Source organism: Balaenoptera ricei, chromosome 4 (genome assembly GCF_028023285.1).
Source record: "Balaenoptera ricei isolate mBalRic1 chromosome 4, mBalRic1.hap2, whole genome shotgun sequence".
In the NCBI taxonomy this organism is placed as follows: Eukaryota; Metazoa; Chordata; class Mammalia; order Artiodactyla; family Balaenopteridae; genus Balaenoptera; species Balaenoptera ricei.
The window spans coordinates 91,549,409-91,563,407 of record NC_082642.1 but is presented as its reverse complement, the minus strand read 5'-3'; the positions used below and the strand labels follow the sequence as shown (position 1 = coordinate 91,563,407).

At 41.7% G+C, this 13,999-nt stretch overlaps 1 protein-coding gene across 13 annotated transcripts in view; it reads left to right on the top strand.

Annotated features, from left to right (window-relative positions):
* The window catches only part of KALRN (kalirin RhoGEF kinase), a 655,749-nt gene that overhangs the window by 402,748 nt on the left and 239,002 nt on the right, over nucleotides 1-13,999 (top strand). For all 13 annotated transcript variants that reach the window (XM_059920949.1, XM_059920948.1, XM_059920941.1 and 10 more), the window contains exons 22-25: nucleotides 5,087-5,269; nucleotides 6,536-6,654; nucleotides 9,452-9,518; nucleotides 10,107-10,216. In XM_059920949.1, the coding sequence (XP_059776932.1) occupies nucleotides 5,087-5,269; nucleotides 6,536-6,654; nucleotides 9,452-9,518; nucleotides 10,107-10,216 (479 nt within the window). The remainder of the gene's footprint in view (nucleotides 1-5,086; nucleotides 5,270-6,535; nucleotides 6,655-9,451; nucleotides 9,519-10,106; nucleotides 10,217-13,999) is intronic.

Sequence of the window (13,999 nt, the reverse complement as noted above, 5' to 3'; positions counted from 1 at the left end):
CTTTCTATGTAGCAATACACAAATGTGAGAATAAAAATAAGATAAAGAGAATTTGGATGAGGATAAGATTTTCTTGTTGTGGTGTGCTGTGGACAATCCAGTTAGAAGAAAGCAAATGCTATTTTCCTATTGTAGGTTTCAAAATTTATAAGGAGTCAAGATACATGGTGATAGGAAAGCTTAATCATCTTGACATCTGGAAGAACTCTATTTCTTCTAATAGCAAAACTCTTTAGATTCTTCTGTTTTCCATTTTTTACAATTCAGTAGTTTTTCGTACGTTCACAAGGTTGTGCAGCCTTCGCCACTATCTAGTTCTGGAATATATCATCCCTCCCCAAAATAAACCCCGTACACATCAGCAGTCACTCCCCTTTTCCCCTCCCCTCAGCCCCTGGCAACCACTAATCTACTTTCTATCTCTATGAGTTTGCCTGTTCTGGACACTTCATGTAAACGGAATCATGGAATCATATAATATGTGGTCTTTTATGTCTGGCTTCTTTCACTTAGAGTGTTTTCAAGATTCATCCATGTTGTAGCAGTACTTCATCGGTACTTCATTCCTTTCTGTGACTGGATAATACTCCACTGTATGGATAAACCACATTTTGTTATACATTCATCAGTTGATGGACATTTGGATTGTTTCCAGTTTTGGGCTACTGTGAATAATGTTGCTGTGAACATTTGTGTACAAGTTTTGGTGTGAACATATGTTTTCAGTTCTCTTAGGTATATACCTGAGAGTGGAATGGCTGGGTCAGGTGGCGACTCTATATTTAACTTTTTGAGGAAATGCCAAACTGTTTCCCAAAGTGCATACACCGTTTTCCATTTCCACCAGCGGTGTATATGAGTTCTGACTTCTCTACATCCTCTCCAACACTGGTTATCGTCTGTCTTTTTATATAACCATGCTAGCGGGTGTGAAGTGGTATCTCATTGTGGTTTTTATTTACATTTCTCAATGGGTAATGATGTTGAGAAAACGCTTTTCTAAACTGATAATTTTATCTCTGAAAGTAAAAGAAGCTATGAGATAAACTGGACTAGATTCTTCTCAACAAAAGAGAATTAAGTGATAATGAAAGTGACTGGAGCTTTAGCTGAACTAAATTATGTCTTTGAATTCAGACAGCCAGGAAAGGGGACACTGGGCTTGTCAGAGAGGCGCTTTCAACGAGAAAAGTAGAATCTAAACAGTTCAGATGAAAGATGGGCATGTTTCTGTTTCTGAGACTCTTAAGGGGAATGAACATAGCTCACATGTGATAGACATTTTTGCAAGGTTTAGTTTTTCATATTTAACAACAAACTCTTTCTCCTGTGGGATGAATATGAAGATACATCTCAAGGAATGGTATTCCCACTCAGGGAGCACAATAATTCCATACCCCCAAAGAATATATCAGTAAGTACAAGGCAGATCAACAATGAAAGGCCAATTGGATGCTTATAATTAGATTATGAGAATATATCAAGAAGGCTAAATTTTAAAGACTTGTCAGATTTTCAAGAGATACCAAAAGGGCTTTTTATAAACTGTATTCGGAGTAAGGTGCTCTGATTAGGGGAAGATGATATAATATTAACTGATCAAAAGAAGGAAGGAAGAGAAAAAATAAGAAAAATAGAACTACTAAACCCTTATTTTTAACCTCTGTCTTTTCCAGCAGATAACATAGAATTGAAAATGAAAGGGCAAAATATACACTAGTGAACACAAGAATCCCTAGAGAAGTGAGATGTGTTCTAAATTTCCAGGCCCAAGTGAATTATATTCCCCAAAAGCTCCCTTTGTCCACAAGATCATGTCCATACTCCTGAACCTAACATGCAAGCACCTCTACCATCTGACCCCCACTTTATCAGTCTGTATGAGTTACTCTTCTTGGTGGCAAGATTTGAGTTTCAAGCTGGCTTAAGTTTAGAAGGGGAAAAGATTTTGTACGGCTGTATGTGGAAATAAAGAAGACAGAAGCTGTGCGGCTGGACCTCGAAGGAGCCCAGGAAAAGCTGAATGACTCAGCCCAATGGGAAGAACAAGACACGTGGCATAGTCTCACCTCTGGAGATGAAAACTGGGATGTCACCCGAGACCAGGGCAGTTCCAGCAGCCATGTTTCCGGGTCAGCTCATCTCAGGAGATCAGGCATGCATGACCACCGCCGCTGTGATTCAGCTTCCCTTCTCTCCTAGGCTATTTGCTTTCACTTCTGCTCTGCAACCAGCCACCCAGTTCCCTGTCTCTACAGTTCACATCCCCAGAAAAACCACCTTGATTGACCCAGCATGTTGCCCCTGTCCCTGTTTAGTCAGAGCTTCTAGGCCAGGACACCTTGGAAGTCACTGGCTGCATACTGATGGGCTGCCCTCGTGGGGCAAGTTTTACCTCTGATCTCATCAGCGGTAGCCAGGCATGGGGCGGGTCGCGCTGTGCCACCATAGTCACCCACGTATAAGAAATCACTTCAGACTGCTCTCAGTAGGGGCCATGGGCATGGTTGGGGTCAAATCTTTTCATCTAATTCTTCCCAGTGTAAACCTTCAACTCTTGCTGGTCTAATTTTACTCACCTCCAAGCACAATAATTACGCACTCATCCATTTACTCAACATTATTATTATTATGGTATACATCGTAGACATTGGAGCTACAAATGAATAAGATCACACTCATCTCTTAGAAGCGCATGGCCTAATGAAGGAGACATAAATAACTCAGCGTGATACACGCTGAAGTAGCAGCATGTGTGTGGTACTGTGGGAACACTGGGAAGGGCATCTCCCACTCAGCTTGTGGGGAGGAGGTGAGAGAGGGCCACTGAGGTGAAAGCAGGGGTGAGGAGGAGCCACTCATCACATTGTGGGGGGCAGGTGAGGTTTATTTAACATGGCTGGAATTTCGGGGCCACGGAGAGCAATGGAGACGGTCACGTGGGCAGGTGAGGCCACGTGGGGAAGAGCTTGTCTGCGCTGCCAGTTTCACTGTCTGTCTGCTCCCCCTGGGTCCCACACATACCTGGAATGCTCTTGCTCACAAGCCACTATCCCTGTTGACTCTGAATCAGTTTTGATGTTTTAGGATATCATTTCCTCTGATAGGAAATTATAGGGCTGCTCTGGTAGGACTGCTGCTACCAATTGGCTATAAACCCCCATCTCGTGCTCAAGTCTCCTTACCAAGAGCAGAGAATAAATACGTGTTTCCAAGATTTTATATGAAGATGGATTTCTTGATTATAGCTACAAAAATTAATCACTGTTTTAAGTAAATGACAAACCTAAGAAAAATTGTTTCCCGGGTTAGGGAGGAAGCCCTAAATGCAAGAAATAGAAGTCCTTGGAATACCAGGTATCTTGTATTAACCGAGTCCCAGCGCCATTATTCTTTGCCTTTTCGTTGCTAAGGAGGTGTTTCTCCTGTCCTCATATCCACCTTCTTTCCTTCACACCAAAGCTCTTCTGGCCCCTTATCTCCCAGCCCTGGGGACCAGCCCACTGTGCTGAGGTAGGAGAGGCTCGAAGGTGTTGAGTGAGTTGCTGGAGGGCGGGAGCCCTGACCGTGAGGAACCAAGTCCTCTCTGCTTGCCTCTCCGGCCAGAAGCTTCCCTCTGGCAGTTCTTGAGAGGGTCAGTCTCTCGTGGGAGGGGCTGTGGGTGAGCCTGGAGAGGCAAGGGTGAGGGTGGTGGCATAAAGAAAGAAAGGCTCTTCTGTCTGTTCCGCGCTTGCTCCAGTGATTTTCTGTCTCAGTTTCCCTCAATTACCCGGATCGTAGCATGATCCAAACCTTGTACCTACTTTCCCCCAGTCCAAAAGATAAAAGATTACTTCTCAGAATATTATGTAAATATTCTTCCCTTTCTCTTAAAATCTATCAGGTTTTCCTGATAGATGTTAGATTTTCAAAACCCAAACTGAGGATAAAAGGTGAGCAAGCGTTTGCTTGTTTGAATAGCCCTTCCATTTCCATATCTTACCCAGCACAGGTCCTGCCTCCCCCATGACACCTTTTCTGCCCCTGCCAGCCCACCTTCATATTTTTCCTGTTTTAAAATTCCTGCAGTGTTAACTATACATATTTCTTATTTTGACATTCAATTACATAATGCCCTGAGTTATTGAACTACTCTGTGTGAAAATCTTGTCCCTCTAGGGATATAAACAGTCTGGTGGAAATCTCTTTTTCTTCTTTTGTTTACCCCCCAGGCCTTTCCCCACAGCCCTCTGCACAGTGGTGTCGACAGAGTAGATGTTGAACACACTCTTGTTAGAAATGAAATTGACCCACGTCAGGGCTCCACCTCACTTAGCCCTGTGATGGACACTAGCTTCGTTCACTCTTCTCCCTCTCTCTCTCTCTCTCAAGGAAACTAAAAACAAGATCCTGGTGGTGAAAGGGACAGAGTTTACTCTTAAATCTGCTGGTTAGATTTCTGTAGATCCTGGCTGTGCCAACTCACCTGACGTTTAGAAAGCCTTCTTCAGGCCAGTAGAGTAAAGGGAGAGAACTAGAAACTATGGACCAGAGGCAAACGGCTCTATCACTTACAGGTTGTATGAACTTGGACAAGCCCTAAGCCTCTCTAAGCCTCAGCCTTTTCAATCTGTGTTTCAAAGAGACCCATACCGCCTCCCTCCACCTGCCTCCTAGGGATGCTTTAAGACTCAAACGAGTCTCAGATGTAACATGAACATACTCTGTAAACTGATAAAGTGCTATATTAATGAAAGAGATTCTTACATCAATAATCATACTGGCTAACATTTATTGCTTACTGAGTTCTTACTGTGAACACTGTGTTCCAGACACATCCTACGTTGTCAACTCATGTAATGCTCACAGCAACCCTACAATATAGATACTATTATGATCCCTATTTTGCAGATGAAGGAACTGAGGCACAGAGGGTTTCAGTAGTTTGCTCAAGCCCTCCCAGCCAGTAAGTGACAGCACTGGGATATAAACGGAGGCAGTCTGGCTCTGGGGTATCTATGGCTTCTGTGAAGAAGGAAAGAGGGCTGGAGTGAAGGGCCATGATAGTAAAGGTAAGCTAGTAACTTACGACCATCTTTTGGGGCAGCAAACAAAGGAGAAGGTGAAACTCCTGATTCAGCTGGCCGATAGCTTTGTGGAAAAAGGCCACATTCATGCCACAGAGATCAGGAAATGGGTGACCACGGTGGACAAGCATTACAGAGACTTCTCCTTGAGGATGGGAAAGTACCGGTACTCTCTGGAGAAAGCCCTTGGAGTCAACACAGAGGTAGGTGTGGGGTTGCCCAGCTGGGACATCCTCCTTTCTTACCTCCGTCAGTACTGCTGTTCATTGCCGTGGAGGGAAGCTGGGTTTGCAGAGGAATCTTCCTGAGCTGTTGACCCCTAGAGCACTTGCCTTGTGTTGTCTTTCTCCTGGAGGGACTGGATCTTGCTGAGCCATTGGCTTCCAGCTCCCCATGACTGGTGCTATATACAGTGCAAAATTGGCTGGCCATGGGTAGGGCCTGTGGCTACAGAACAGAGTTTTTCTATGTGTAGAGTTAACTGTTGACTTTGAGGATTAAACCCTTTATCTTGGCTTCATCAGTACTGTCTTCCACCCAATTATGTTAATCAGCAAATGATTAGAGTCCTCAGTATGTATAATAGTGCTCTTTCAAGAATAAGGTATGCAATTTGTATAAAGTCTATTTGACACTTCAACTGAAAAGAAGTACTATTTGCCAGGAAGCAAAGGAAGACTGACTTTTAATCTCTTCTTTATAATAGGGGTCATTAACCTATGAATTAAGAGCTAAATACAGACTGGCAATTTAATCCTAGGATTTCTAATTCTTAAATCTTTAAATAGGCTCATACTCTGAAACAGAGCAGACTAGAGAATAAAGTGGTCAAACCACAAAGATTGGGGGAATTAACATCTCCCCCAGGCTTTAACCTGTGAGATTTTTTTCCTAGAGGTTTTTTTCTATATAAATACCAAACAGTGGTTGAAATAAGCATGGATGGGCAATTAGAAAATTCAGTAATTGTTCTATCATTTAGCTTTCTATTTCCAAGGGAAGTTGCTTGTTTAAATAAAAATATTTACTTTTATTATTTTCCCTTGACAAATGAAAGTTTTATATCTTTTTACATTTCTGTTTCACATCTGTTATAATGGTTAATCATCAGTCTTGGACGTGTGTGTGTGTGTGTGTGTGTGTGTGTGTGTGTGTGTGTGTAGATCTAATCAGGCCCAACGTCCTTGAGGAAATATGACACTAATTATCAAATGTGTACATTCTTTTTCTTTGTTGTGGATATTATCCCTGAGCATTTGACCTGAACATTTTATACTTTTCTTATTTGAAAAAAAAAATTATCCCATGAAGAAGAGTGCTTGTGGGTAGCAGTTGGTGGGATTCCCCATCTTCTCATCCTTCTCCGTTATATCTTTCTCTGTTCTTCCCTTCCCCCACCTCCACCAACTCTGGTGAGTTGCTTTCCCAAAACATCTCCAAGGTGACCTCTGCGATCTCTCTGTGTGTAGGATAACAAGGACCTAGAGCTGGATATCATCCCAGCAAGCCTTTCAGATCGTGAGGTCAAGCTCCGGGACGCCAACCATGAGGTCAATGAAGAGAAGCGGAAATCAGCCCGGAAGAAAGAGTATGTGGGGGGTTGGGTGTGAGACGGTTCCACCAACTGGAAGGCTCCTCATGGCTATGCTTGGTTTTCACTGCCACCCGTCCCTTTAGACAGCTTGCTGTGTCCCCATGACCACCTACAGAGGTTGGAATGGGCAGACATAATGCTTCCACCCACATTTCACACTAACCAAGAACTTTAGGGCATTGGACAGAAGAAACAATGAACCATGTCAACCTTACAAACCGTGTCTTGATCACTCTGCTTTCTTTATATCAGTGTTACAAAGCTACACATAGCCAGAGATATGCAAGGGCTTTATGAAGAGTATTTTGACATTCCTTTTGGGTAATGCTGGAAAAAAATGGTGTGTTCTAAGATTAAGAAGGCCTCTGTAGTTGATTTTATCAAAATAAAGTAGGACTATAGGTCCCTTGGAACTGAAGAAACTCAAGTTGGTCTGTGAAGTCAGAGCATATGTTCCATCTGGGCTGCTGTAAGAAAGTATGACGAATCAAGTGCTTTAAACAACAGAAATGTATTGTCTCACAGTTCTGGAGGCTGGAAGTCTGAAATCAAGTTGTTGGCTGGGTTGATTCCTTCTGAGGGCTGGGAGGGAAGGCTCTGCTCCAGGCCTTTCTCCCTGCCTTACAGATGGCCATCTTCATGTTCACATGACGTCCTCCCTTAATACAGGCCTGTGTCGACTTCCCCCCATTTTAAGGATACCAGTCATTTTGGAGTGGGGGCCCACCCTACTCCAGTATGACCTCATCTTAAATTGCATCTGCAATGACTCTGTTTCTAAATAAGGTCACATTGTGAGGTACTGGGGGTTGGGACCCAACATATACATTTTGGGGGAGACACAATTCAACCCATAGCAGAGAGGGAAATGAGGAGACAACACGTGGCCAGATCTTCCTGCTGGGCTGTCTCTGAGACACCAAATAGCCAGAGGATGGTAAAGGGTGGGTGGAAAGTAAAACAAAATCGGGTAGAGGGTAGTGGAGCTAAATTATGAAGAAAAACAGGAAAAACTGCAGGAAGCAGATGGAGAAAAAGGGAGAAGGTAGAGGCATGCCAGAACCCAAGGCAGTAAAATCAAAGACAATTTTTCAAAGCAAGTGGGATTACGTTCCTTCTGATCTTCCTTCTTTCCTTGTTTACCAAGCACTTACAGTGTACTAGGAACTTTGCTTATAGGATCTTGTTTAATCCTTGCAGCAGCCCTGTGTGATCAGCTGTTTTCTAAGTAAGGAGTCTGAGGCTTGGAGAAGCAAGTCCTGCCTCTAGGAAATGACAGTCATAATTCAATTCCTGGTTGTCTGACTTCAAAGCTCATGGACTTTCCACTCTACCAATAGAGCAAGACTAGCAAGAGAGTGGCTCATTAACTCCTGCAAAAGGCAATTTTCTAAATCAATAATTTAATAGAAAGGCCACTGCTAGAACAAAGTTTTGCTTTAAGGAAAATCCCACCAAGATAAAGGTTCAGGAAAAGATGCTGCTCATTTTAATATTTCTTCTGAAATCTCCAACAGGGGACACTTGGGGTAATCTTTCTCAAAATTTTTATGTGATGGAACACCTTGTAAATAGGGATTCTCATTATGAAGTTCCATGAAAAAATGACATGGAAAATCTAAGATAAATATATAAAAATATATTTTGTGCTAAACTAGATATTATTGCATATCACATGCCAGCTAGGAAGCACCATTTCTAAAACAAATTTGTCAAAGAAAGAAAGTGACGTAGGTACACTACAGTGAAGCCACGCATCATGAGTTGAACACCCGCACAGGTACATTGTGTTGTTTAGGGGTCCAAGGAGGAAGGAGCCTTCCCCTTGCATATGTGTAGCACAACTTCTCTTTTTGGGAGACTGAAGAGTAGTCACTTAATATCATTAGCTTGTGCTGTACTTGGGATCACATGCTCAGCCTCATGCACATCAGTTTGTGATGTAAAATAACCCCATTAGAAGCCAGAGGTCAGCACACTATGGCCTACAAGCCACAACTGGTCCACCACCTGTTTTATATAGTCTGTAAGCTAAAAATTATTTTTTATATTTTTAAATGGTTGAGAACTATCAAAACAAGACGAATATTTTGTGACCTGAAAATTAGATGAAATTATTTTCTGTTCATAAATAGTTTTATTGGAACACAGCCGGACTTTTTTAACATATTGTGTGTGGCTTCTTTCACACACAACAGCAAAGCTGAGTGGTTGTGACAGAGACTGAATGGCCCACAAGTAGTTATTCTCTGGCTCTTTACAGAAAAAGTTTGCTAACCCCCAGTCTCGGCGGTGGTGTCCTGGGCATCTGTTTCTGGCTTTTAAACCTGGTTTAACCTGTGGGACTGTGAACTGTTTTGGTGTAAGTCAGCAGTTCTACTCAGCAGGAATCATCATTCTGGGAGCTACAGTAAGAGAAACATAGGAAGCTGAGTTGGTGTCTAGTTGGTGAGAATGAGTGTGAGTGGCACTACAAGCTTATGTGCACACACACACACACATATGTGCAACTGAGAGCACACACATATCAGCACAGAATCAAAACATGGTAGAACTGGGGGGGGGGGGGGAAAGGGGAAGAGAGTATGGAACTAGCCGAGCACAAACATGCTGAAGGGACACAGAGCAAATGTTCAGAGTGAGAGGGACTCAGAGGGAGAGATGCATATTGGTAAAGTAGAGAAATAGGACATTCAAGAATGTCATAAATGCTGGGGTGGGGGCAGTGAAGTTTGAAGGAAGCGAGGTATTACATCTCTAACCAACTAAAAGCCCATTCGCTTCCTTCTAGATTCATTATGGCGGAACTGCTTCAGACAGAGAAGGCTTATGTGAGGGACTTACACGAGTGCTTGGAGGTAAGTCTTACGGTCATCAGTTCTTAGCTCTATTAGGAACCGACATCCTTGCCACATCAAGTCCTGGAGAGGAGCTCAGTACTCTGTCTTCTCCCAGAGCTTGAAGAATAAAAAACCAACCAGAGGACATCTTTCTCCCAGAGTCAATAATAATTGCATGGGAGTTTAAAGTGCTTTGGAAAGAAACTTTTCTCAGACTGGAACTAGGCCCAGCAAAAAAAAAAAAAGCATATAACACACTTGAATTCAAAATAAAATCTATGACACAGTCAATGAACTTAAGTTGAGTCTAAAAATCTGCATCCTCCCCCCCGCACACAGTCAAACTCAAACACATTTAATAAATTAGAAGACTGTGGAGTTTGTGTTCTTGCTAAAGTCTGGGATGTGAATTTCCCTAGCAACAGTTCACAATAATGGAACATTCAGGTTTTCTTTCTTTCCATTCTGCTTATTTACCATCTCACTTTTTAGGCTCTATATGCATTCCCAGTCTGAGCCTTACCCCACAGGTTTGAAGCCCTATTTGTTTTGTGTGTATTTCACGTGGCAGTGCTTGCCAGTGACGGAACTGTTGCTGTCTTACAGACCTACCTGTGGGAAATGACCAGTGGTGTGGAGGAGATCCCCCCTGGGATCCTTAATAAGGAGCATATCATCTTTGGCAACATCCAGGAGATCTACGATTTTCATAACAAGTAGGTTGGCGGAGCGTTTCAGTGGAGCACACTCAGGGCCATAAATACCCAACAGCAGGGCTTTCCCAACAAGTGGACCAAAGCTGAGTGGGAAATCTTGCCTGGTAAAGTATCGCCCATTAAATTTTCTAAGTCAGTGGCTGTCAGACTTCTTTCTCACTCACGCTTCTTTCTCTGCAATGGTCCAGAATTCCTAGTGGAGGGTGAAATCAAGTATTCAGCAGTGTCTCTCCCCAGTGTCCTGAGGGACCTACCTGCCAACGTCTTCAGACCCAATCAGAATGATAGCCAGGCCTTGAGGAAGTAAAAGTAGCTTCTGCTCATTAAAACTGTGGGGAATCCTGACATTAGAATTCATCTGAGGCTAACCGTCCTACTCTGTGGGCCTTAGGTTTCAAATTCCACTGAAGTTTTCTTTCAACCTAAATACTCCCTCCATCCTTAACTACCTCATCTTCCCCACCCTCAACCAAAACAACAACAGATAGATAGATAGATAGATAGATAGATAGATAGATAGATAGATAGATAAATAGATAGATAATCAAACTAACTATCTAATGGAACATATTTCTTGACAGCTTATAGGGGAGAACATCAATCAGCCCTCTATGTTTTGTCGAAATCAGTAGAATCATAGAGCCCTAAAACCTCACAATTCATTTTTTCCAGCTCCCAACTTGATTTAAATCTCTTTCCCACAGCATACTAAACATGTTCCATCATTAACAGAGGGTCAGCAAGAACATTGGTTGATAAGTTACATAACCAGGTTATGGAAAGAATTCAGTTTCCAAAGTACAAATAGAGGAAACCTCAAGACACGAGAAATAATGTTGACATAAAGTCCTAGCGCTCTCTCAGGACCCTGTTGCAGAGAAGGGTTGAGGTAGAGATTCAGTGTTGTAGGATACAGTCTGGAGGAAGTCCTAGGGTCAGGCTAGTCAAGGCTTTGACTGAATTAAACAGTCATGCTGAAGATGAAACTGCCAGCTCGGAGAGGTCCTGGGGAGGCAGTGGGCACCGGTGTAGCAGCCCCCCTGAGGCAAGACTCTAAAACAGCACTGCGCCATCAAGCTCTGTGCAGTGATGGAAATGTTCCATGTCTGTGCTGTCCAATACAGTAGCCACTGGTCATGTGTGCCTAGTGAACACTTAAAATGTGACTATTGTTACTGAAAACTGCATTTTCAACTTTGTTTAATAAATATAGGTGGCAAGTGGCTACCATACTGCACAGCCCAGCTCTAGAAAATGAGACCTCAGTGTGGCCCTTTGCTAAGAATGACTAAGAGGTAAGAGTTGGGCATAAAAGGATCCTGAATTCTGAAAGGTCTAAAGAAGGGGTAGAGAGTCACTCCTCTCTTGTCCTCTCCTGATAATTAATCCCTTGTAATGTCATCAAATGGCATTAGTTTAAGGAGAATGTAAAATATGTAGCTCCCCTGTCAGATTATGAAAGCAGTAAGCTCTAGGGTGAAATTACTTTCTGGAGTACTTGATAAAAGTTCCCAGTCTTTTTTTTTTAATCCAAATTTTAACACTCTCTATATGGTTTGTCTGGAAATCTCCAGACATAGAAATATTCTCTCCTCATGTCTATTTAATAAGATCCCAATAAAACCATCTTGACCATTGACCCCAAATTCCATCATCTGAACTCAGCTGAGTATTATCCCGTCTCCCCAGGATATCTGGGAAGACATCGGCCTGGAAAGCAATAAGTCATGTTACTTTTCTTTTCTGATTTATGATCTCTGGGATTTAATCAAAAGTCTCACTTTCCTCATATTCCTACCAAATTGACAAGGTATAGAAATCTAGAGATCAATACGTGTACTTCCTGTGAGCCTTGTTTATGCCAAATCAATGTGTAAGGGGAAAGACTCTTCATTTCAAAATTGACCAATTCTAACAAAATATCTAGCATAACCACGCCTTTTTCTGGTTTAATGGTATCACTCCAGTAAATCATGGCAAACAGTTTGGTAGTCTTTTAAATAGCTAGAAATCTACCTACCAGTTACAAAATGTAGTTCTAAGAAACCCATAAAATAAAAAAGTCAAGTTAAACCTTATGGAATGTTGCATTCTGTAGAGAGGAGTTAATTCAGTGATCAAGAGCACAGCTACCCAGCAAATGTTACCTATGTATAACATTAGAGAAACAGGAAGAAAATAAAAACCAGCCTCTGAGCAACCCAAAGAGATATCCTAAGGATAAAGTTTTTATCTTTCTGTAGGAACTCCTTTCTATCCTCCCTAAAAGCCTCTTTACTTCTTGGTTAGATTGTTTCCAAGCCCATAGCAATTTAGAAGCAGCAAATAAGAATTAAGAACTTGAGCAAGTAGCTTGACACCAGTACCTGACAGGAAAGAAAGAAAAACTGCCCCCCCCCCAAAAAAAAGGCCAAAGAACCCCAAAAAATCATAGTGGTCAAGGGCTATTCTATATTGGTGCACATGATCCTATGTCCCAATATAGAGCCCAACACAGCCATATATTACAATATAGTATACTAATATATTAGTAATAATCCTGAATCATTGGTATGTTCTGCATGAGAAAGCAAGGAACTTGTAATGTGGTTAGAAAGGTATCCACCAAAAAATATGTTTTAAATAATCCACAATTTAAGAGAACATGCAAGAAAATCAAGCTGTATATTAATTCCCTATAGGATCTGGAGAACTAAGGCTTTACTCTGTTCATAATTTATGCTGTCTACTTGTGCCATACAAAGTTTGATTAATGTAGAAAGCGTAACACCTCTAAAATCTCTAATAAGTAAGAGATAAAATGGCAATTAAGCCAACTTTGAAAATGCAGAAACTGTGAACTCCGTAAGAGACCATGTCTTTCACTGCATAACCCCAATGCCTGGCACACAGTAAACTTTAAGTAAATATTTGTTGGATGGATGAATGGATGGATGGGTTTAAAATAGAATTACAGTTTGCAGACTTATGGCTAATGCCATTAAGTCATAATTCAGTCTTTTGTTTATGAAAACCTCAAGACACGGAAAACCATTATTTTTCCCCATCACTATCAGAACCTTCTAGACAAGCAAAACATTTTCATGTCTAAATGACGGAGTTTCCTGGGTACTTCTTAATGGGAAGACCAGACAGTGGTCCAAACACTTGTTTGCTCTTCAGGAATACTTTTCTGAAATGGTCACTTTTTAACCTGAAAATATCTAAAGGTTCTTTTTAACACCAGTTGCTGGCATCTTTTCAAATTTATAATTAAGTGCTAACAGAGAAGCAGCCTCTTCTGATTTCTAGTGCATAGCTCAGGTTATCTGCCTGTACTCCAGAGAGAGAGTGAAGGAAAGAGGAAGGGAGGGAGGAAGATTGGGAGACAGAGAGATTGAGAGGCAGAGGGATTGAGATTGACACTGCCTGCACAACCAAATTAGCTGAGTCACTAGGAAATTAGTACCTACACCAAGGGTGAATATGTTAAATATCTCAGCTAGTTAGTATTGATCCTTTTAAATGGTGTCGCTTTGAAAAATGACAATCAAGAGTAGTTGTATGTATGTGATCTTTCTCTAGGACCTTTGTCTCTATAGGTGTTGAATGGAGAAATACCCAAGTACCAAAATTTCTATAAAGAAGAACAATTCACTATGTAGAATTTAATACCTACAAGTAGTGATTTTAACACAAGTTGGAGGTTTAAGTGGAATGATACTTAGGTTTTACCCTCCACTCTCCCTATTTTCATACTATATCTCTTTATTATAGAGCTAAATGTAAAGATCATGAAACTTA